This window comes from Anabas testudineus, chromosome 18, assembly GCF_900324465.2.
Source record: "Anabas testudineus chromosome 18, fAnaTes1.2, whole genome shotgun sequence".
Lineage (NCBI taxonomy): Eukaryota > Metazoa > Chordata > Actinopteri > Anabantiformes > Anabantidae > Anabas > Anabas testudineus.
Window position 1 is genome coordinate 15,673,863 of NC_046627.1, and position 23,665 is coordinate 15,697,527.

The 23,665-nt window shown below is 40.7% G+C and overlaps 1 protein-coding gene across 24 annotated transcripts in view; it reads right to left on the bottom strand.

The window, feature by feature from the left end:
- LOC113157074 (protein tyrosine phosphatase receptor type D) overlaps window positions 1-23,665 on the bottom strand; it is a 315,285-nt gene that overhangs the window by 57,672 nt on the left and 233,948 nt on the right. For all 24 annotated transcript variants that reach the window (XM_026352333.1, XM_026352323.1, XM_026352322.1 and 21 more), the window contains 2 exons: window positions 5,261-5,406; window positions 3,146-3,287 (listed from right to left, as the gene is read on the bottom strand). In XM_026352333.1, coding sequence (XP_026208118.1) covers window positions 3,146-3,287; window positions 5,261-5,406 — 288 coding nt within the window. The remainder of the gene's footprint in view (window positions 1-3,145; window positions 3,288-5,260; window positions 5,407-23,665) is intronic.

Genomic DNA, 23,665 nt, shown 5'->3' on the forward strand with positions numbered 1-23,665 from the left:
ACAATGACAAAGGGTCGAGTGCACACATTGTCTATGAATAATCACTGATCAGGTAGCGGGCTTTCATTGTATGTGGAAAGATCTGTCTGAGCTACACGGCTTTGACCGTGGCTCTGCACCATTCCATACAAATGGAAATGATGCATTCTGTTTTTCCGTCACAGAAGAGCGGCTTCCCATTTTCCGCTCCCACTGTCAAGTTGTGCACAGCTGCATAAGTTTGCACGCTTTTGTGTGGGGCACAGGAAATGACTGTTGACAGCATAATGGAAGTATGAGGATCCAATATAAATCCTTAATCATGCCCGAATCATGAACTGCAGCACTCAAATGCACACATCATTCTGCTGGAACTGCTGCTAGCAGAGAGTCGAGGCCCTGCCTGTTGTTTTGGTGGCACTGTTTACTTACAGTTAAAACTATTTTTTCAATAGTTTTTCCTATTAAACATACATGTACGTGTGAAAATGTCTCACAGAGACATACTAACAAATTAGATCAAGTCAATTTCCCAGTCAGGACACTGAAAATCTTCTTCTTGTCATTCTCAATTTCCACCCCCCCCAAAAAAATTCAAGACAACCATTAATTCAAAGACATGAGTTGCATATGAGTTGGGTCATCTCATACTTAATCAAAACAGAAGGCACCAAAAACTAAAATGAGAAAACCCATACCTCATGCTGGGGCCGGGAAAATTTGACTTGGAACATCATTACGTTTCAGGGGTCGCCTTTCATGCAAATCGCTTCTCTAAGCCTGGAAGTTCATTACTAATGGCGCTTCCCATCAAGTTGGAGGCCCGTACGAATACTAATATCCCCAGTACTTTGGGTTTGTCACCCCAAGTCCCCTCTCCTCATAGCATGGCAATTACAACAATGTGCTTTCCTTCATGGAATTAGGCACCACCCCCTGTGGCGAACTTCCCACAACAGATGCTTTGGAGTCGTTTCCACAGACCATTGGAGCCCAAATGAACTAAATGAACAGTCACTTTATATGTATTAGGCCGGGTGTAGGAGCACTTATCTTTGTTTTCTTATTTATTTATCTCGCCAATGCTAAATAACACAAGTGTGTGCAAGTTAAGTATTTCTCCGCTAAAAGGGGCCAAGAGAGAAGAGAAATCATTTTAGAAGTGCAGTAGCATTTTTTACACTGGGGTTTCTGTCATATGGAATGATGAGTAGCCAATCGGCAGTGCTGCATTTACTGTACTGTATGAAATATTTTTGGATAGAGGAAGCTTTTTGGTCTTCTAAATAATATATTATAACGCATCCTTTAGGTAACCTTGTGTTACTACAATCTGCTCATACAGTGTGCGCTGCCCTCAGAGTGGCCTCTGTCACCTTGCTCCCCAAAGTCATCCTTGCATTTCTGAATAAGGGCAGATGTTGGGTTTGGCTGTATTATGGGCATCAGCAACATATAGCTGAAGACCTGAAGTGTAAACTGAGATTTTTTCGAGTTAGTTCATCTTTAGTAATCCTTTATATCTTTGCCTGTGGCGAGGGACGCAGCCACAGACAGTATTACTTCTATTCCATTTCCATCTTGCCTTCTTTCAAGACTGCTTACTCTATGAATAATAAATCTTATATTTATTATTTGCTTTTGAAAGGCATTGCTGCCACTGTGTCCAACAACGTCTTTGGTAAAACCTAGACGTTAGACTGTCATTTCTACAATGCAAATGCCAATATTTTGGGGGTTTATGTGTATACACAAGAGGAGGAAGGGGAGAACAAGCTTTCCCCTATATTTGTACTGTGTACACAACTGTATACACACATACATACATATACACACACACACATAGGACTGTGATAGGCCCTACTCACCTTCAATACATTGATGGAAAAGGACAGTGAGCACAAGAGCAAAATGGAAATGGTAATAAACATGCTAATGCTAGGCTATGGAGCCGGGAAGAACAGCTTCCACCTCCTGTCTCTCCATCCATTGGTGTGTATGTGTGCATTTGTGTGAAGAGGAAAACAGAGCAGGAGCGACAGAGAGTAAATGTGCACAATATTGCACGTGAGAATGTGCACACACACACACACACACACACACACACACGGATGCACACACACTGTGCTAAACAGGAGAAAGCTGCATGTGAATGTGCCACCTTTCTCTTTCAATCTGCCTCTGGAGACAGTGCAAAGGACCTTTTGTTGGCTCATTGGTGAGATAAGAAGCAAAGGAGGAGGGCGGCTTCAGAGACTCACAGAGCCAGCTTTTTTTTTTTTTTTCCTCCATACGATGGAAGCACCCCTCTCAATAGGAACTCATTTGCCGTGTTGTGTAATTGTGGCACATAATGGAGCACACCTCATTCAGGCAGCCCAAGGCTTTTTTTTCTAAAGCCATTTTCTCCCATTCACAGCCAAAAAAGTCATGTTTTAGAGAGATATTACGCAGCCTTTTGAGCTCAGGGCCACCACATATTTGCTTTTGAATGGAATGTTGTGTGTAATCAAGATAAAATTTTGCTCAGTGCTTATTATAATAGAGGTACTGTCAACCAACTTGATATTTGTCATCTGACTTTTATTCCAGCAGCTCTATGGAAGTAAACAAAGTGGCTGACCTTTTCTGCCTGGATTGTTATACACTTGCTTTGTGGACTGCTGGGTATTAACAGCCACTGGTCAACTAATATACTACGACTGACAATATATAGCTGTTAGAGAATACACTATGCTTTTATTTTTACATGGTCAAATGAATATCAAAGCTGAAGTGCAGAGATGAAAAATGACTGATTTGAAAATTATTACTGAGCTTTTCCATTAAACTGCTGCAGGGTAGGAATAGATGGCTATTTGCATAATTTAACTGGCATCTTAATTATTGTGTCAGGAATCTGTATGCAAATGACTTAAGTCACTTAGAAACGGAAACTTACTTGGCTAAATGGCTAATGGACTAAATCTTATCAAGTTGGAATACACAACATGAGTGTAACCAAAGCCTAATTGGGTTTGACTGTGCAGCATGACAGCGAAAGGACAGAAGAAACAAGTTGGAAACTTACCTGGCTTAGCTGAGAGGAAAATGGGGGCTTGTTAGTTGTGTGTGTGTGTGTGTGTGTGTGTTTTTTTCTCTTTTGGGGTTGTGGAGAAAGACCTACCACGTAAAACAGTGAGTCTGGTGGTAGCGCTCGTCTCTCCAACACTGTTGGAGGCAACGCATTCATATATGGCTTCGTCTCGGGGCGTGCGCAATGGCTGAATTCTTAGCACTGAACCAGAGCCGTCGTCGAACTCAATCACCTGCAGGTGCGAGAGACAGGATATGTTAAAGGAGATTTTTTTGTTCACAATGGGTGAGGGACCTTCTGCAGAAAAAAAAAAAAAAAAAAGAAAGAAATACACATAACATAACATTTGGCTAACAACACTGATGGTGACTGACACAATGTGCTTCCTATTACAGATACGAAAGCTGCTTCTACTGCTACTTCACACTATGACCTGGTCCTTTTGTGTTTTTTTTTTTTTTGTTTATGAATGTTGTCATGTAAACTCTACAGAACTGTGGACATTTTTATACATTATATAATATGTAGGTGCTGAGCATATGGATTTTCTTTTTTATTTTGTTTGTTTGTAGGTTCGGCATGAACCAATTGTTGTGTGTTTGGACGTCTTCTGCTAAATGGACTAGATCTGATCTGACATTTGTGCACTATTGGGTAAAATAACTGATGTAGCTGACTAACTTTAAGAATGGGGAAGATTATCTTGGTCAGAATATTTTGCTTGCATACCGGGGAATAGAGCGAATTTAAATCGGAAAGTGTCCCACTCTTAAAGTTAATATACTATTGCTTGAAAAATGCATCACACTGAATTGTGTCGATGGGACAGAAACAAGCACAAACAGTTAAAGGTGGCTTGATAAACGGCTACGGACAGTTGTACCATGGGGTGAGGTAGTGGTACAAAAGACAGGACCGACTGTATTGGACGAACGACACATAAAATGCTCACAAACAGGTGTTTGTTGTAGCTTATTCAGCTATTTTTGCATGCTACATATCGTATACTCACTGATTTTAGAAAGCCCTGTTCATAACTCAATTCTCTTTTAAGCATAGAGGTAGATTTCAATAAACATAGGCCTGAGACCTTTGCTTCAAACACTCGCACACACACGCGCACACACACACACACACACACATACACACACAAATACACATCCTATGGACATTTTTAGAGCTCACAATATATCTGTGCATGTGTTAGTTAACTATACATCTTAGCATTTCATTGGCCAAGCTACAGCGATGTTGGCATTCAAGCTGACAGCAGGTGATGGTCAAAAAAAAAAAAAACTGCCTTTGATAGTCAAAGATGAAGAGTGAATTAATAAGGGAAGTTGTGACACTTCCAGGAGGAAATGAGGGGGTTTTGTTAGAAGACGTTGCGGCAGTTCATGATTGAATGGGCGTGGAATGGCAGCAGCCAGCAAAGGCCTGTGAGGCAGCGAAGGAATGAAAACTAGTGTGTTAGCATTCAGTGCAATGTGCGATGCAAACGCAATGAAGTCTGATAAGATTAGATTTCTGTGAGCGTGAGACGCAAATAAGAGGCGGGAGGAGGTCTACAAGCTCCGTTAAGCCATTTCTGCTGTGCAGTAGCAAGAAAATGTGGCATCTAGAGCAGAGGAGAAAAAAAAAACATGATATTGCCGAGGACTTGACACAGAAATTAATAGAAATCTTATCAGCGTTCTGCGATGATGTGTTATTTCTCATGGTCATTGAGCCGAAGTGCAGATTAAAGCTGACCAGAAACCAAAGCTTCATCCAAAATAAGCAGGGCAGGGCATGCATTTAGATAAAGTTGCCACAAAGCAAAAGGATATTTCGAAGGGAAAGCGCATGTTTCCCCTTTCACTTTGCATAAAGCTGGCAACTGTGGCGAGATGCTAATGTAGGTATCTGGGTCACACCACAAGTTGTTGTTTTTTTTTTTCTACTGTCAAATTGCTTTTTTTTTTTTTTTTCTTTAATTACAAATCTGTCCCCAGATCTTTTGTATACTTGCTCATTAATACGCATGCATGTTTCAAAGGCTGGCCAGCATGATTATTAGAGCTCGCTAATGCGTGGTGGCAAGTCGGGGCGAACAGCGAGTGAGCGAGGCTTGGCGCGATGGATTATGGGCAAGCAGAGCCAAAAGCAGTGCTGAAGCATTCCCATTTTGTCGAGCATTTTACATCAGAACAATAGACCTAATACCTCAAATCTCTGGTTGCTGACTTTCTTCCCCTTCTTGTTCCACACAATCTTCGGCCGTGGATCTCCTGTGGCTTGGCAGATAAAGGATGCCACGCCTCCTTGCACGCCAGTTTGGTCATTGGGGGTTCTTAAAAACTTTGGTGGTGCTGGAGGGAGACAGAAACAGAGTAAAATATAACAAAAACAGTTAGTGAGCATGCTAAGCATTCCAGACAGGGCAATTAATCTCTCTTATCACACTAGAAAGTAACACAGTCGCACATTCAGCATGTGGCTGGTAAGAGGATTGTCTCTGGAGGTCAAGACAAGAGATTGTACTGACTTTATTGTGCAAGCGGAAACAGATGATCAGCGGCTAAGATCAGAAGTAAAACAACACAGGTCTTAGGTGTTGAATGTACAAAGCATTTTATCTTGACCCCGGACGCCTTTGTAACTTGCTCAGAAGAATATCACAATAAATAGATCGACCTTTCGGACATATTTATAGGAGACAAAGACATGGATCACTTCATAAGAAATAAAAATAGATAAATATATCTATATCTATATATATATATACTTAGGTTAGATTATTCTTGAATAAAGAAAAATAAATATGTGCTAGGATGTCAGTTACTAAGACTAGAATTTAATACTTCAGTTTTGTGTGATGTTTATATCAAGCATGGTGCAAAAATGTCAGTGCTTGGAAGTCTATAATGAAAAAATCTAATTGTCACTATGTGATACCGTCCCAAAACAAAATCTAAATATGTCCTGGGATATAGAAAGTGTCCATTTATGAATCGCTTTGTCACATACTATAAAAAGTAAGGTCACTAGCAGACAATAATAATCTGTAGAAAACAACCAATGGTAATTGTGGTCATCCCCACACAAATGCGACACACACCTGATAAGGTTCTTGCAATGCTCTGATTGTTGAAGTGAGCGTTCAGTTGCTCCTAATTGGTGCATTAATTCAGCACAATAAGTCACGTGTAAAGGTACTGAGGATAAAAATGATTAAAAAAATTCAGGTAGAGGTGCGAGAACAGTGGAGTGGCACAGTGTTTGCTTGGCGTGGACAAGGCATGGACGCCCCCCAATACTGTGGTCATTTCACAAGGTGGTACAATAGCGTTTGTTCAGGTTGTAATCTCCATAACAGGAAAGAGAGCTGCAATCCTTGATTTAGAATGACAATTTGTAAACTTGTAAATTATTCCTAGATATAATTCAGGCCTTGTCAGTAATTACAACGATTCTCTATTTACTCTGAATTCCAACAACTGAGCACTGTTTTGCCTTTTTTTTTTTTCACCCTTTCAGTCAATCAGTTGCTGCTCACACATTGACGTTACTATTACAGCCACCTGAAAATCAAAGCATGTGAAAGTGATTAGTAATCAAAGGAACATGTCTCCCTCTGATTAGATTTTGATTGTTGTATGTACATTCTAACTTTATTCTAATGATCGCGTTTCTTATCATTTCTATAGCGCTGATGTCATAGTGCTAAATCAGACCCCTCGTATTTTTTCTTCGGAAGCCTCAGTGCCAGCTTCAGTGAGAGGTGTAGCTCCATCTGTCCCCCCGTGGTGCAACTGTTTGCCTTTTATCAATCACTTCAGCAGGCCATTAGGGGCCACACAGCTGCAGTAATGCCAACCATCTGAATCACCTCATCTGTGTGTGTGTGTGTGTGTGTGAGAATGCGTGATTGTGCCTGTTCGCGTGCCTGCTGGTGCACAGACTGATTTTTCCCTTCCCAGACTGTATTGCCCAGCAGCGGTGGCAGCAGCACTGTGAGCGCGGGAGGGAGGGGGGGGACAAATTAACCTGCAGGATTTGTGGAGAGGTAACATAAGATGTGTGGTCAGCAATCAAAAGGGCGAACAGATAAACAGGCAAGCAGCTGGGCTTCCACTGGGCAAATGAGTCTGGGAAATCACCTGATTGCTTCATGACATGCACACACACTTTGACAAACCCACCACACACACACACACACACACACACGCACTCAGATTCTCTCTCTCTCATTCGCTGGCTGACAGATCCGACAGGTGGGCAGCAGAGTTGACACTGTGTAATTTGTACACCGCAAAAAGCACCATTGTATCTGCATTTGCACCTTATCTCTTTGGCTTGGCTGGGGTGTGGTGCACATTGGCATCCAGCCAAGAGGGTGCTGATGGGTAATTGATATGCTGTTTGGGGTAGGGGGGGGTGGGTCGTTTTCACTCAGGGGGCCATCTATTACGGCTGGGTGCATCTGCCTAGGCCGGCTGTGATAGACTGCTACGACATGTACAGGAGATCAGCACTGGAGGTGATGGGGGGGGGGGTGTCGGCGAGGGGTGGGGCAGGAGGAGTCGTTGCACAATGAGGAGTGATTGAGGCGTGACATAGAGGTAATGGTGTTTTCACAGACATGGTCGCTGATATCACTATCATAACCCCATTTTAGGCTCACCAGGGACAAACATCCATTTTGGTAGACTCCTCGTACGGCTTTACGTAGACACACACCGACTGAAACTTCAGGCTACTCCAAACAATGCGACAACAACTAGCACCTTCCCAGCGAGCAAAAGTAAATGGCCTATGAATAAACATTATGAGCTGGCTGTGGCTCAGGAGGTAGAGCAGGGTTAGCTGTTAAATCCCCAGCTCATCCCGTGTCTCTGGGCAAGACACCGAACCCCAATTTGCTCCCGGTGTACATGTCAGCGCTTTGCATACCAGCTATGCCATCATCAGTGTGTCTGTGTGTGTGTGAATGGGTGATTGTGAGCAAACTGTGGCGCAGTTTGTCCATTAAGGTAGAAAAGTGCCAGATAAGTGCCACCCATTTACCACCGTGTTGACTCATTCAAAGAAACAAAGAAACCTTTCAACCAAAGATCTTTGACGTGCGAATGATGTCGTCATACTGGCAAATTTACAAAAGCCTACTTTGGCTTTTTCGTTGCTTCTTTAATTAAGAACTGTTTAGCCCCCGTGCTTGTTAGTTTTCTGGTTAATCAACGTGGAAAATGGAGCAGTGTTAACTTTGTTTTTCCTCACATCATATGAACTGAATCTAAAACGAAAGAACCGCCATCCAGTAAAAGCTCCTATTACCTGCGCTGCACGCTGGCATCTCCTTTGAGAGGTAACCATAATCTACACGCATTAATACCTTGGCTAGGAACCCGTTAATCCACTGCTAAGCTGTCACCAGCAAACAAATGAGAAATGTAAAGCCTGTCACAAGCTAAAAGGTGCGCCATGGGCCTGTGCCTGCTCTCCCTTGAGGTCATTATGTAACCTTGTTCACCTTCGCTGCCACTGGAAATGAAGAAGCTCTTTATAACATCCCAGTGCTCTATTTTTCATGGATCAACACCGTGTTAATAATTTGGTGGCTGACTGAAAACCTTACGCTGTTCTTAAGAACACCCATGTTCACAGGACTAAAGGGAGCAGACTATTTTGTGACTTCTATTCTTTATATCTGGCTTCTAGCATATACGTAGACTGCTTTGCTATCCCAGGATTCAGTTCAGTTGCTGTGGTAATGAAAGGCATGGGGGCAGACTATTATTTTAAAATATCAAACATACAGTAATAAAGGCTACTAAGGGATGCTTGACCTGAAATCAAAACACTTCGAAAAGGTTAATTATTCTGTAATAAAAATAATTAAGTAATTTAATTTAATAAACTGCAATGTAACTAAATTGAACTTGGACACCCTTGTTGTGCTTTTTGTTGGGTTTACATAGCTGTGAGTAACGAGGCTTCGCCCAACGTTCAGTGAAGTTCGAGCACCTGTTGCAGTCCAGTTAAGTGCATCAGTTCTGAGGATAATAATATTATTATTCTTCTATCATCATGCCGAACTCAGAAGATGCTTGCAAGCAGTGCATCTTGCAGATCTGGATTTATTACAAGTTGGTTTGACATCGGCTAAACTTGCAGTCAAACATCGCCTTTAAATACTGTTCTCAATTAGATGAGAGTCTGGGTTTCATTCATAATGGTCAAAACATTTCAAGTCATCAGGGCTCTGCCATAGTTTGATCTGCCAAGCCATTAAAAAGCATGAATCAAAGAGTGGAGAGAAGAACATTAATAAACCGACTTTCAGCTAGAACCTCTATGCACAGACACCAGTCCAAGACGGCTATGTTCACAATTATACTGACTGACATATTCAATTTCATTTGCATGAAAGGGGCCATTTCCTCTCTGAATCTTGCTGGTGAGGTGGGGTTGCGGAGGGCGATAATTAATCCTAACACATTGGGTGGCAGTCTGCAAATACCCCGCTCCACTTTGGACATACGGATGGAAGAAAGGAGCATTTAAAGATGCCATTAACCTCATTTGACTTCTTTAAGCCGCAGCATATCAGTTCTGTGATATTGATGAATTGTTACAATGGCAGCAAGTGGCACAAATTGGACTGAATAGGGGTGGCTAATGTTAGGAGAGGGCAAAAGTAATACATGGAGTATATGTATCTAAGATATTCAGCCCCACTTCAAGTGTTCTGAAATATCCATTGCGGCAATATTATAGCATTTAAATTAATGTGCAGAGACATTGTTTTGTTTGGTGAATGTTTTAGTGTATGTGTGGTTTACAAAGCAGCCCCCTCTCTATGGATTAATTAACTATCTATACAATATTCAGAAACACTGGATCCCCTTACAAAAAGAAACCCCACTAGTAATGCAGACACGTAAACATAGAGATAAACAACGCAAAGAAAAGGGAAAAAAGAGAGGGAAGCGAAACCACACATACTAATCAACGGAACAAACCCAAGCATAAACCGTTTTCTTGAGGCACTGCACAGCTCCCTATCTGCCGAATTATGAGAAAAAAAAAAACAAAACAAAAAACGTCTTTTGTAATGCTGAGGAAACAAACTCAACATTGTATGTGCTCACAAAGGGTCTAGACGGAAAGAAAAGGAACCGGAGCTTAATTAGAAGTGTTGGCTGATTTGCATTGCATGTTCATCTGTAATCTTGCCTTAAATGTTAACTGAAATTCTTATTGCAATTAGTGATTACTTGAAAAGGGATATGGCCCCGAATGATTGTTAATTACTGGATCAGGAATAGTACATTAATTCACTGCAGAGGTTTTAATGCAGTGCGATGATGGGGACCCGCTCTTCCATCAATATTGTGCTGCTTGTCACACATAATGAAGTTCATAATACAAGCCTTCTCCCACACTGCTCCCCCTTTTTCTAACTGCTTAAATGTGCTCTCTAAGCAAAATCCATAAGTCATTATGTAAAACTAATTCAATAGAATATACAAGAATGTGGCTTAATGACACATTAATATCGAGACTGCATATGGATGCTAGGGCTGCAGGTCTATTTCGTGATAGGGTCAGGTCTCTTATTTGGCTCATAAGATTCTGAAAGTCTCCCGTGAATAAATAAATGCACATCATCACTTAGACGACTGCTTAAGAGGCAGAAAAACTATAGCATGCACTATAATATAATACACAATTCACAAGCATATCCTCTTGGCTAAAAATTCAGCTAAAGATTGCAAAAATGATATTCCAATGAGGCTTTCTTAACCCCCGTCAGTGTGTTTAATCACGCTCAGTGGCACCGCAAGGTCTGAGCTTCTGGCTACAGCCCTGCAGGAGTTGGGGCATCTTTTCGCATAGACAACAGCAACAGCTTCAAAAAGAATGGCAAATGCTCTTGTCCCACATTCAGTGCACTGACAGATTCTCTGACAAGATGGGGGGGGAGGAAAGGGCTCCAAGCACCACCTATCATGCACACATGCACAGACACACTCTCATGGGTGTTCTTGCTGGATGCAGGGAACGTTGCCACTGGGAGAACGACATTAATAAATTCAGGAGTGTGGGACAATAGAAAGTTCTTGACGGTTCCATTAAATAAATATAAAGAGTTATTTATGGAATAGTGTGGAGCTACTTAGCCTGTGTTTCATGGGATAATATGGGAGCTGAAAGGCTCCCGTTTTCACTTATCATTGTAGATTCATAAAGGCAAAAGCCTTTCAGTTGTGCACTGACAGCTACATCAGCAATGCAGTCTCTTATGTGGTGTATTACAATGTTCACAAAGGTAAACTTGAATCCCCGCTACCTTCCTCCATCTTTACGTGGCTCTCAACCAGACACACATGCTACCACCGTCTCCCCCGGGGACACATTAGCGAGGCAGACGAATCCAGTGTGTCACTTAATAAAACGGCCCACTCAAACAGATTTGCTCAAATGGCCCCCACTGCTTTAAAAGCTGGAGCTGAATCACTGCTGTGGCAAATCAGACACGTGAAAGCCTACCTCCCTTTGCGGTGGGAGCCAAACAGAAGGAAGCATATAAATATTGAATTGCGCCACTGTTGGTGTGAGACCATCCACCAGAGACAGAGAGAGAAAAAAGGAAATGAAGAGGAAAGTTAGTCAATTGGAAAATGCTAGACCGATGCTTTTTGAAATTCTGAACATCTGGGCTGAGGTTGTCAGACGCATATGCAAAATGATCCAGAGGCTACACTTTCAATAAGATTTCATTTTCATCTCTCATCATTCATTACTTGTTCATTTGTATATGAATACACAAATCTGGAGCCAATTTGTGTGTGACCATTTGAGGAAAACAGCAGTTGAGCAAGAAGTATGAAATTTGAATTTGTTTGTCTTGTTTGTTTTTCCTCCAATGTCTGGGAAAAAAAAAAGAAGAAGAAGAAAAGAACGAACGCAGATAAGTAATTCTAATTGTGCAGGCTTACTCTGTTTGGTAGTCAATGCAGTCTATTTGCAAAAAGTTAATTATCTGATAGGATAGGCAGTGGCAGCCACTAACACAGAAAGCCATTCGTTCATTCTGTTATCCACTAGGCAATGGAACAATTCATTAAATGGGAGTGCTACAGCAAAATGGCCAATAGTTACCATGCTGGGGCTGCACAGGCTTGAAAATATGTTAAAAATGGCAAAAGTGATAAACATCCTTCTGTCATGTCGGCTTCCTGCCAATTTAATGGCATGTAGATAGTAAGAGAACATCCTTGAGGTGGCTTCTGATGCTTCTGCTACACACACGACGCGCATTTAATGCGAGCGTGATATGAAATTAGGGCCATGACAGCACATGCAAGATGATGATCTCCAAAACTGCTGGCAACGCCGCTGTGGCAGGAATCAAAAGATACAGATGAGGAAAGCCGAATGGTAAATCATATAAGCAGCACATTCAACTAGCTCCTCTCAAGAGAGAATTACACTACGCTTGTGCCTGTCCTATTTCTTTATAGCATAAACTTGACATAATTGTCTTTACGCTCAACCACAGAGCGGAAAAGCTTGCCTCATATCTGTCTCCGTAGGAGCAGCGATGGATTATGTAGCAAATCATTCCAGGGATTCAGCATTGTATATTTAAACAGACTCTAATTTTATGGATAAATAGTGCCAAACCATTTCCAATGGATGCCAGTTGTGAGGCCATAAGAAGTGACACATTCAATGACACATTCCCTGCACTGTGTTTTCTCAGGCGCTTACAGACAAACGAACTCATGCCCCAGCACTCTTGCTAAACGACAATTGGCTTCCATTCAGGTGCTCAGATTTGAATGTTCCTAAGTAAACCAGGTTTCATCAACCCTTTTGGAGGAAAAATTAGGCCTTTAATGTCTACTGTACATCCAGACATCATGTTCTACCATTTTCCATATTCTAAAATCTAGGAAATATTTGCCTAACATGTTGGGAATGAATATTATGAACACATAAAACTAAAATATTTTTTCTTTGAAACCAAATAAGACAAATCAGCATCCTCTAAAGCCAATCATAGTTAAGGCTAATATTAAGCCATAAGCTTATTACTGGGAAAACTAATATGCACTCACTCACTCGCCTTGCTTTTATGCAGCAGTAATGCAATATGGTATATAGATGAAAAAAAAAAAAAGAAAACCGACTACTGCTATATCAGAAAATAGTAGCATACCTAGATGCTTTTGAGAAAGTGTTAATGATATCGTTTCACCTAAGTGACTAATTGTAAGAACACTATTGTAAAGTTTCTTATACTTTACTCAAAGCTAATTTACTGTAATTTCATGTTATTATGTTTCTATACTACTAAACTGCAAACACAAATATGTTTTTCTTTCATGAAACATAATTATAACTGGATTATTATTATGCATTCTGCTGACATGAGAAAGTGTTGACTATTAGCATGAATGGCAGGTCGCAAATGTGTTGTTACTGAACACATCACTATAATATACTTGGCAACAGATTTCTTTCCTCCAAAACATCCAATCTACAAAATCCAGTTTTCTTATCAACTCAAATTTAGTGCAGCTTCCAGTTTTTATTATTACTATATTAAAGCACTTGGTTAAGTTCAGAGAAAGATTCTGGTCTGGCTTAACAGAAAAAAAAAATGCTTTCACTGATAACATTTCAACAAATCTGCAATTTTTCTCCAACCTTAACTAGAGCACCTAATTCACTCAAAACATATACTCTTTATCAGAACATAATCATGATATGATAACACTTAAATCTAACTGTTTGCAGGTAGGTTGCATAGAAACCTCGTTTTTAGGGACGGACTGAAGCAGTACATTCATTTATTTATGGCAAGGGAACTGGCTTCATAATGGCTTTTAATGTGAGTTTTATAAAGTTTTATAAAAGACTTAAAAACTCACACTTTGTTTAAAAAAGTTGTCTGCTGCTGAATTTTAAGGCTAATTGTCCCAATTAATTATATTTAAATAATTATTATTACAGCTGTGGTCTTTTCATTGCATTTTTAATTCTTGTCTTTTAAATCGCATGAGTGGCATGCAATACTGCTGGATGACACATTAACTGTATATTAGTGGCTTGTTTTTTGTCAGCTACACATTATTAATATGTCTCCAACTAAACCACATGCAGTAAATCTTAGTTGAGGTCTTTGAATTCTTAATTGCGAACCCCTGAAGAAAACAGTTCAGCTCGTGCGTGTGGCCACGTCTTTGAAGAGCTACAAATGGGAAACAAATGAGGTTGGGTGATATCAGGGTCAGACTGGTGGATGGGAGTTTTCTCTTGGAAGCATGCAGCCCAATGTCACCCTAGGAGAAAGAAAACAACAACCCCCAGGAGACATAATTAAAATAATCCAGTGAAATTAAGTGCTTCAGATCACTTTTGAAAGACTCTTTCTTGATGTGTGTGGGAATGAATCATCAGATGAGTAGGACCGTAAAGAGGATGTGTGTGTGTGTGTGTGTGTGTTTACAGTGTGTGAGCCATATTTTTAAGGTGTATTAATCTTAATTATATTCATCAACGTGTTGAAAAGGGAAATTCAGCACTGTATCACTCAGCTGGATCTAAAACGTTTTTACTCTTTTGAAAATAAGATTCCCCATTGAAGTCCTGCCTTTGTTTGGTGATTAGACAAAAAAATACAATTGCTTCAACCTTGGAAATGTCAGCGCCGCATCAGACGAGATTAAAATGAATGTGATGAGGGCAGTCAACTACAGTGCTTTGGTGAATGTGGCTGAGGATCTATCAAAACACGTAAAGAAAACAGCAGCTTGTTGAATAGCTCTTTGAGCAGCAACTGACAAAAAGAGTAACCAGACATAAAGAGAGATAAAAACTTAGCTTATTACAATACAAACTGTAATTACATAGTGTGTATACTATTTGTTTGCAACTGATTTAAGAGATTTAATGAAACACTATCATGTTTTCTAAGACTTGTTGATGAAAGGGGCAGATTTCTAAAGATGAGAAGCCTCCTTAGGGTACAAGGCTGTTGGGGACCAGGAAACGTGGCCTTTGGACTGATGGAGTTGGTTACGCTTCTCTTGTTAGTCCTTTTCACCCTTGGCCAAACTGAGCCTCAGCTGAGTGAGGGAGTACACAAAGGCACAAGCCTCAAGTGCAAATGTTTGCTAGCATTAATGGGCTCCAGTCACTTGTCAAGTGAATGGGCCTGGTTCTCATGTGTGTATTATGTGTGTGTACTTAAGTATATGAAATGTGGATAGAAATAGTGCTGAGGCAACATATTTCATTGTGGGTTTAGAAAATGTGCTTTTTGCTTTAATTAGCTGGTCGAGTTGAATAAAAAAAAAAAAAATACCTGCAAGAGTATAAAGATGTATCTCTCCAGGATTCCTTTTTCACAGTTATCTGGATTATTCTAACAGCACAGCTGTGAGTAATGACGGGGGCTATTGGCTTTAATGTGGAGCAGTGAAACAGCAAGGGATAGAGTAAAAAGCCAATGACATTGTCACAAAATGCCACAAGGTACTATGCTCTTCAGTAAGTAATGATTTTGTCCTTTTCCAACATAGATTAAAGGTTAAATAGTAAGATGGCATATTAACTCTGCAAAATAGTTCAATTCATGAATATTCTAGCACAGCTAGTGCACTTAAGCGCCTAAAGTGAACCCGGACTGATTTGTCAACTTGAAGAGGATCGAACTGAGGAGAGGTAGTTTGTCATGTTACTGAGCCCAAGTCAACAAATACGTGTTTTTTATATTAGCTTTTAATGCATAGAAATTAAAAGTAAGAGCAATTGAGGAAATTTCTATTGGTCATTAAAAGTCTTTCATGCTTCAGTCGTGTCTTTTTCTGGTTAATGCTTAAAAATAACTGTACAATATGAAGTACATATTACCTAAAGATGACAAGTAGCCAAATGCTTTCACTCAAATACTGTACTAACAATTTTTGGGTACTTTGCTTTCCATTTACTTTTACTCCACCATAGAGTAAATTATCTGACAGCTGTAGTTACTTTGCAGGTGCACATTACTAAAGCAAAATACCATGAACCAATCAATGCTGATGTCTTACTATGGATTAAGCATTTTATTAATTACTAGAAATGTTCTTTTCCCAATTATCACCAACAGCATCAGATTCAATACTGTTTGTTTTGTCAGTGGAGTACTTATACATTCGGTACTTTTGCTTGTAGTGGAGTCATTTGTAGGCCCATACTTGCACCTTTACTTGAGTATTGAGTTTATGTAGTTCTACAACCTCTGTTTTTACTGGGAAACATAATTTAGGAAGTTAAGATATGCTAAGAAAAAGCTTCTCTATATAGTTCAGTGAAAACCACAAAAATAATCCATAATGATTTTTGTTTAATATACAGGGACTCTAAAACCTGCATTTGTGTAATGTACCAGTAAGTAGAGATCTCGCTGGTGTGTTTCGCAGCCGATACTTTCGCTCTGCGGTGTGTACGGCGACCCTGCTGCCATTAATCATTCCACAGGTGCAGTAGCATTGTCAGAACCCATACGTCCCTTAGCCTTTTCAACCTGGGAGGAAAGTGGAATGGTATGAAGGGAAAGTGGGGGCTGAAAACATCCTTAAAACACAATTTCCCTTCCCCTTCTCCTTCACACTGAATTTGTCAGGAGGGGGAACCGAGTCCAGATTAATTAGATTCCATTTTGTGGTCATCTTCGTTTTTCCTCCTTTCTGTGACTCTTTTCTTTTTCTTTGTCTTGCCTACAGTCCTTACAGCCATCCTGGCACCATTTATCATGTTGCCATCTCGACAGTGCCTTCCCCCCTTCCTTGCTGGGAACCCATTAGAGCATCTCTGCATCGTGGCAGCCAGATTGCATTCTGGTCCCCACTCGCGACATTTATCATCTTTTGTCCTAACTTTTTATCTGGCCCTGCCCTGTGTGAAGCCCTATCTGCAATGCCCACTATAATGAAACGCTGGGAGGTGAAGCCCAAATAAATAACCTAATTAAACCTAGCAAACAGGGACAAAGGGGAAAAATGCACAAAAGGCCTTTGCGAGAATGCCAGAGGAGGAACACTCACAGATGGCAGTGAGGAAGTTGAAGCAGTGATGTGGCACAACGCCCATACCACCTTCTCATCTCAGTATTTATAGTACTCCTAGTGGTGCTGTTGTTCAGTCCAAATATGTCCACTTTATATGATTTGGAACAGCATAGTATGACAGTGTATCCTTATCCCGTCAAAGCACTGATTGCACATCATGAAATAAGCAATGTAAGACGCGAAATGCTCCTGTAAGAAGAAAAAAATATGTGTGTGACAAGGCTCAAATGTTGAATAATGGCTCCTAAGAGAAAATCTATCCTTCGCTCTCCCTCCCCTTTCACTGCTTTCTGATTTTTACGTAAAAGTTGAGCCAACTCTGATTGGTCTCATTAGGGACAAAATGAAGAATGCCAAGTGTGATAATTATCGGCGCACCGCTGCAAACAGTATCGAGTCGATATAGCAAAATGTCAGGAGGGCATTAGCGGGCAATTATTAATCCATATCAAGCTGGGGTGGACAATTTAATTATCACCTAATCAATACTTCCAGATCTTTTACAGATGTAGAGCAGTGGCTGGGGTGGACAGATCTGCTCTCTGAGAAGCCCTGTGTAAAAAGGGGTGGGGGGGGGTCCAGCTGGGAATATGTAGCAGGGCTGCAGTAGCAGCAGGGACTGGGCTTTTCTGCATGCATGACAGCTTCAAGAGATGGACACTGGCTCTGCTGTACCTGCATATGTAAGAGGAAAAAAAAAGCAGATAGTAGAAAAAAATTCCTCTCTCCTTGCAGTTTTATTTTTTTCAAGTTCCAAGTTTAAGTGTCACCATGTAGCCATTTTTTCTTTCCTCCTGTTTTAAAGTCATTAAAACAACCTGACCTTGATTAAAGATTAGACCCTGTTTGTCAGCACACCGCTACTCTGTCAGTTGCACGCAAAAGTTCAAACAGCCCATGTACGTTGCAGGAGTGATGCTATGAATCATAAAAAAAAAAAAAGAAAAAGATGTGGTTGTTTGTTTAGCTCTTATTAACAATTTGCCACGGGTGCTGGTGATACTGCTTACTTTCTGTTGGTACTCTCTGTTCTCGAATGCAGCCTGAATAATTACTCTCATTGTACCTGAAACAAACTATCTCAAATAATGTCAGTCAAGCCTTTGTGCGAGTGATGAAACAAAATGAATGCTGTGTAACAGGCCCTTGTGGATTTCAAAGACGCCACACAATGAGGCATGGCAAAACAAAAGTGGCTGTCTTCCATGAGATAGCAGTCATCTTGAGATAAGAATACCCTCTCATGGTTCTGTTTTGCCTTATTGTTTGCTATTATTGTGACTCCCATCTCCATCCTTGAATCGCTTTAGTCACTATGCATCCAATTGATTACTACTAAGTTGCCTGGACCTGGGTTATTTTCACTGCTTATTGCTTTCTGTAACTGCCTGTTTCAATGGATTACAATTAAACATAAGATAGCTCACTTTTTCTTATTCAATATATTCCCCTTTTTCTCAATAATATTCATAATAATTATTATATTATTATATATAATATAATAATAATTGTTATATATAATATAATAATGTGCCTACAAAAATCTCAATTCATGTTCTTGCAGTGTTGATTCCAGCTTTAATGGAAGTTAGTTGGCGCTAAACTAAATGGCTAATACTTAGATAAAAGACTTCTGTCATTGTGTGAGACTTGAAATAAGATCAAAATGTGACATTCAATCCTGGCTGTGGTATCTCTAATCTGTTTACCTTTGACTTTTAATACCAAATTTCAGATCCTTAAAAAATGTTGATCATTTATTAAGATGTCAGGAACGTAATCATATCTTAAGGATTAGAGTTGTAAGTTCCAGGATTACTTTTTGGGAAATTATCTTTGAAGTATGAAAAAAAAAAAAAGAGAGAGACTTGTGACTAAGCAGTGAAAAAAACATAAAAGAAATCCCTGTAACCCAAATTAGCTTCTCCTTTTTTATTCATTCCTATCACCTTATCTGGTTCAAACGCCTTTGAAAGTCAATCCAGTCATTCTTTTAGTTAATCTCTGTCCACACTCGTTTCATCTCGTGGTTTGATTTCTTCTCTAACTTCTCCTTATTCTCTCAGTATCATGGTACAATATGCTGAGATTTCTTGCGATTTAATGTCTTAGTACACTGATGGTTTGTCAATCTGACCCCTTCACGTCCCTTTATTATGAATTTATCAATTCATTGTTTAAGTTTTCTTACATAATATTGAGCCTGTCCTCTCTGGAAACATAGCTGTTTTGTTTTCATGCTGTGCTGTCGATTGTTTACGACAATTTATTTATCGTACGATTGTTTATTGGCAATTATAGAGATAGGCATGTTACAAATATATATATTGTCTACCTTGGTGACCATATATGTGTGTGTAGAAATATTGTATATGTGTGATGTACTGATCAGACTAGAGTACAAACTTCTAGTTGAGTAGCGTCTCCTGGGCATTCCCATTCTCCTCCCACTGAACTTGGCATAATTTGGGCAAAACAAACAAGAGTGTCCGTGCGGGACATAATGGCAAACTACAGTTTACCCTTTCTGTGGGCATGTCTCCTTGAACAATCGCAACGGGGGGGAAAGCACAGCCAATTAAATTGTGCCGTGTAATGAGTGCCAACAGATCATGTGGTGTGAAATTTCTGCCTTAACCAGGCGGGAGCACGAAAAGGAGAGTGACGGAGCGATATTCCACAAGACTCTTTGATAGTGTGTTTTATTTTTCCTGTCTTAAAGGGGCGTGAGTGGGAGAGTAGGAAAAAACGAATTTGGAAGGTGTACTTAAAGAAATCCATGTAGGCATTAATCCTGGCGCCATCAAGCCTGATCAACCTCTCCTCCCTCCTTCCTTCCAGTGGAAGTAATGAATAACTGCATGAGGACTGAAGAAGATCAACCTTAAGAGGATTCTCAGTTTGTGATGAAATACGTTCGACTGTGTATTCTCCTTCTGGGCGCAGTAAAGATTTGTAGCAAGGGAGGAAAACCAGATAAGGTCTTATCTCTCTAGGCAAATGACCATATATCTCTGTTGTACATTAATTATCTACACTTAACTTGAAATATCCTTCATCGCAACTCAACTGATGGAGGGTATTGTGGTAATTAATTAGTTGATCATGGAATGATGAATGACATGAAAGATGGCAACGTGGGGGCAATAAAGCTAAGGGGAAGCACAGTGCTCACAGTATGTTATGATGGATGCTATATAAACACCTCATAAATGCCCTGGGGGCCCTTTGGTATGTGTGTGTGTATGAGAGAATGCATATTGTGTATCCCATGTTCTGTGGTGTGATGGGATGGGCACTTAGAGTGCTGTGCCATTAGAAACGAGGGCTTGGCTCGGTTTCAGTTGGAAAGGCCTATGGGTCTAGCTGTGGCGTGAGAGCATTTTCACCTCTCAATGGAGGCTTTCACTCTCATTTGCCATAACTAATAAACCACACTAAAGCTGTGTGTCACAATAAATCTCGAGCTCCTCAAATGGCATGACTCACTTGGTGGTGCAGAGAAGCCCGAGAGAGAGAGAGAGAGAGAGAGCGAGAGCGAGCCTCACGTCGCAGAGTGTGCGTGAATAAATGGGAGAGAGAGAGCGAGTTAATGAGTGAGGAAGCAAGCAAACAAGCGAGAGGGTGGAGTGACAGAAAAGAGTGACAGATGTAGTGTGTGAAGGAGTATTAGGTGAGAAAGATGGCCCTCCAAAGACGGGCTTTGAGCACTCACTCCATCACTCCAACGAATGTAAATCAGCTGTGACAAGAGGAGCTTAGGGCATAAAGATTCCCAATAGGCGTCAAGCATTGGAGAGTGCTGTAGGTAAGAAGGTGGGGATGTAAGCTTTCTGGCTGGGACTGAGAGATTGCCCCAAGGCACTTCATGGAGATGAATGGTTTCAACCATTAACCCCACTGCAGAATCTCAACATACCCCACAGGCACACAAATGTGCTGCAGTGAGATCAGTGTAATGTGTCGCACTCCTAAGACCCCTGGTGTGAGACCAAAGCTCTGGCCTAGGGCCAGGTGTTACCCACACCCACACACACACCCGCACACACACACACACAGTCCAGATCCATTAGTTCAGACGAGCCAGACGATTCAAAAATCCTTTTTATGATACAACAGTTATGTACTATAAAAGTGCACAAAAACACAGTCCCTCACTCAGAGCACAGGGAGGCGAAGCATTCAGCAAAACCCAGGTGGCTCTAATGTTTTCAAGAAATCGATTAATGCATAGAATGACAAATAAGTCCTGGCATCAAGGTGGGCCTCTGTTTCTTGTAGAATTTGAAAAGTTGTATATTCATAAATGTCACAAACTTAGTAATTGCACTGAAATTGTAATTATCTGCCTGCCTTACTGGAGTAAAATTAATTTGAAAAATTCCTGAAACACTGCAAGACTGCACAAATGCATGAATAGTAACGACAACAGAGATTCCCCTCAACTTACGTTAGGTGCTGAGCACGATCCATATTCCTTTGAAGCTTTAGTCTGTGTTTTAGTATTGCTTCCCCCTTCATAGAACACACATTTGTAGATGATATGTTCCCCTTACTCTTCATTGTTCTGACTGCGCACCGCACTAAAACATCATCTGTGCAGCGAACAGTGATGTATTTCAGACTTGACTGGTCCAGTAATCCCATTGCCGCAGCTACAGCATCAATCTATTAATTGCACTGTCACTGTGGCAATGTCATGAAGCAACTGCATTGTTTTACAGTTCACTGGCACAGTGTACGAAGGGTGATCAGATTTAGTGCATATGCCAGCGAGGCATCATGCCCGAATCATGCCAAGTGTAAGCCTAGCAGATGCAAAACAGCTGGCATTGTGTTCGCCTCACCGGCTGATCCCAGCTTCAAAGGCATGCTACAAGGTACCCTTTGTGTGAGAGTGTGTGTGAGAGAGGGAGAGCGAGCGCTAGAGTATGTGTAAGAATAGTCTGAAGCACTGCATTAACATGGCCCTCTATTGTTTTTTTTGGCACCTTAAATGCTCAAAGGACACGTAAGGGGCTGCCAGGACAAATAAAATCCATACTGTTATCACATGACAGATCCATGTAGAGGTATTCAAATATTCAGACTTTTATAAAAGGGTGAATTCTGTGAATTTGTTAATTGCCACTCCACTGGATTTACAGTTTGGATTATGGCGCTTGTTATTCGGTCAATATTCCCACTCCGATGCATGAATGGTACAACACGGTTAAATTGCCTCCACCATTTTCAAGTCAATGTGTCTTGGAGACATGAATGCTTTTAGATATAGCATTAGCAGCTAGGAGGGCAGGGTAGCCTTTAATTACCTGCATCTGGGCCTGCACAACACCTCCATATTGTATGTGATTATCTGCTTTTTTTCTTGAGAGTGGGAGGGTCAGGAGTGTGGTGAAAATTGCTCGGCTTTTGTGTGATTCCGTGGTTTAAGTACGAGCCCAAATGACTGCAATCCATAGATGAGGCTAATGGCCCTAAATAATACACTTGGGTGTAGTTGCCAAAGAAACAGCATTCATGGAGTTAATAATGGGCCTCGTCCAACCTTTAAACATAATTGCACAGCACATTGTTGACAAAAGGTTGGTACAGACATTTTCATACAAAGAAAATGATAATGACGTTTTACTCATTTAGTTCAACCTGCGAGCATCTTGCATGGCATTGATAACATTGTTTCATCTCACACGTCGCAGTCTTGTCACAAGGTCTTCAGCCGAACAACTAGATGGTAATTTAGTGCTGGCACCTTCAGCCGGAGGTGTTTTTTATCACGTTCATTTGAAGTGTGAACATGATGCGTACTCTCTCCTCCCTATAGATGCTGATGTTGGCTTTAAAGAGCTACTCCACTAAGACGCATTTTGAAATGAACAAGTGGAGCCAACAATGAGATTTCCACTTGAGCAGTGTCCGGCAGAATGATAAACGAGGTGGCAGACTGGGGGGAATTGCAGTGATTTAGAGTTGGATCAAAACCTCTGCGAGTTCTGTTCTCCTCTTGATTTAATGCTGTTTTATGTGGATACACAAACATGTAAGCTGTGTATTCATTTGCATGGGTAATTCAGTGCGTGGAGGTGAGTGTAGGCTGCAGCTCTTATGAGCACCTACTGTGCATTCATACATGTGTATTTGCTTAAATTGCCCTGTGTGTGTGTGTGTGTGTGTGTGTGTGTGTACATGTGTGTCATTGCTGATTGCTAGCTCTCCCTTTTTATAAAAAAAAAAAAAAAAAAGAATTCAACAGCAACATCAACACTGATATGATCTCCAAAAAACCTGTTTTTATACAGCCTTAACACACACTAACAGAAAAACACCCTCTGCACAGTTGGTCAATAGGAGAGAAACACACAGTACAGTATATTAACCCCTCGTCCTTAATTGCCTTTGTCGCTTGCCTTTAAGCACTTTACTGTGCATGAAATACATCTATGTTATTTGATTTACACATTTTTGCAATAAATCCCCCTACGGTAAGTTACCAATCATTCTC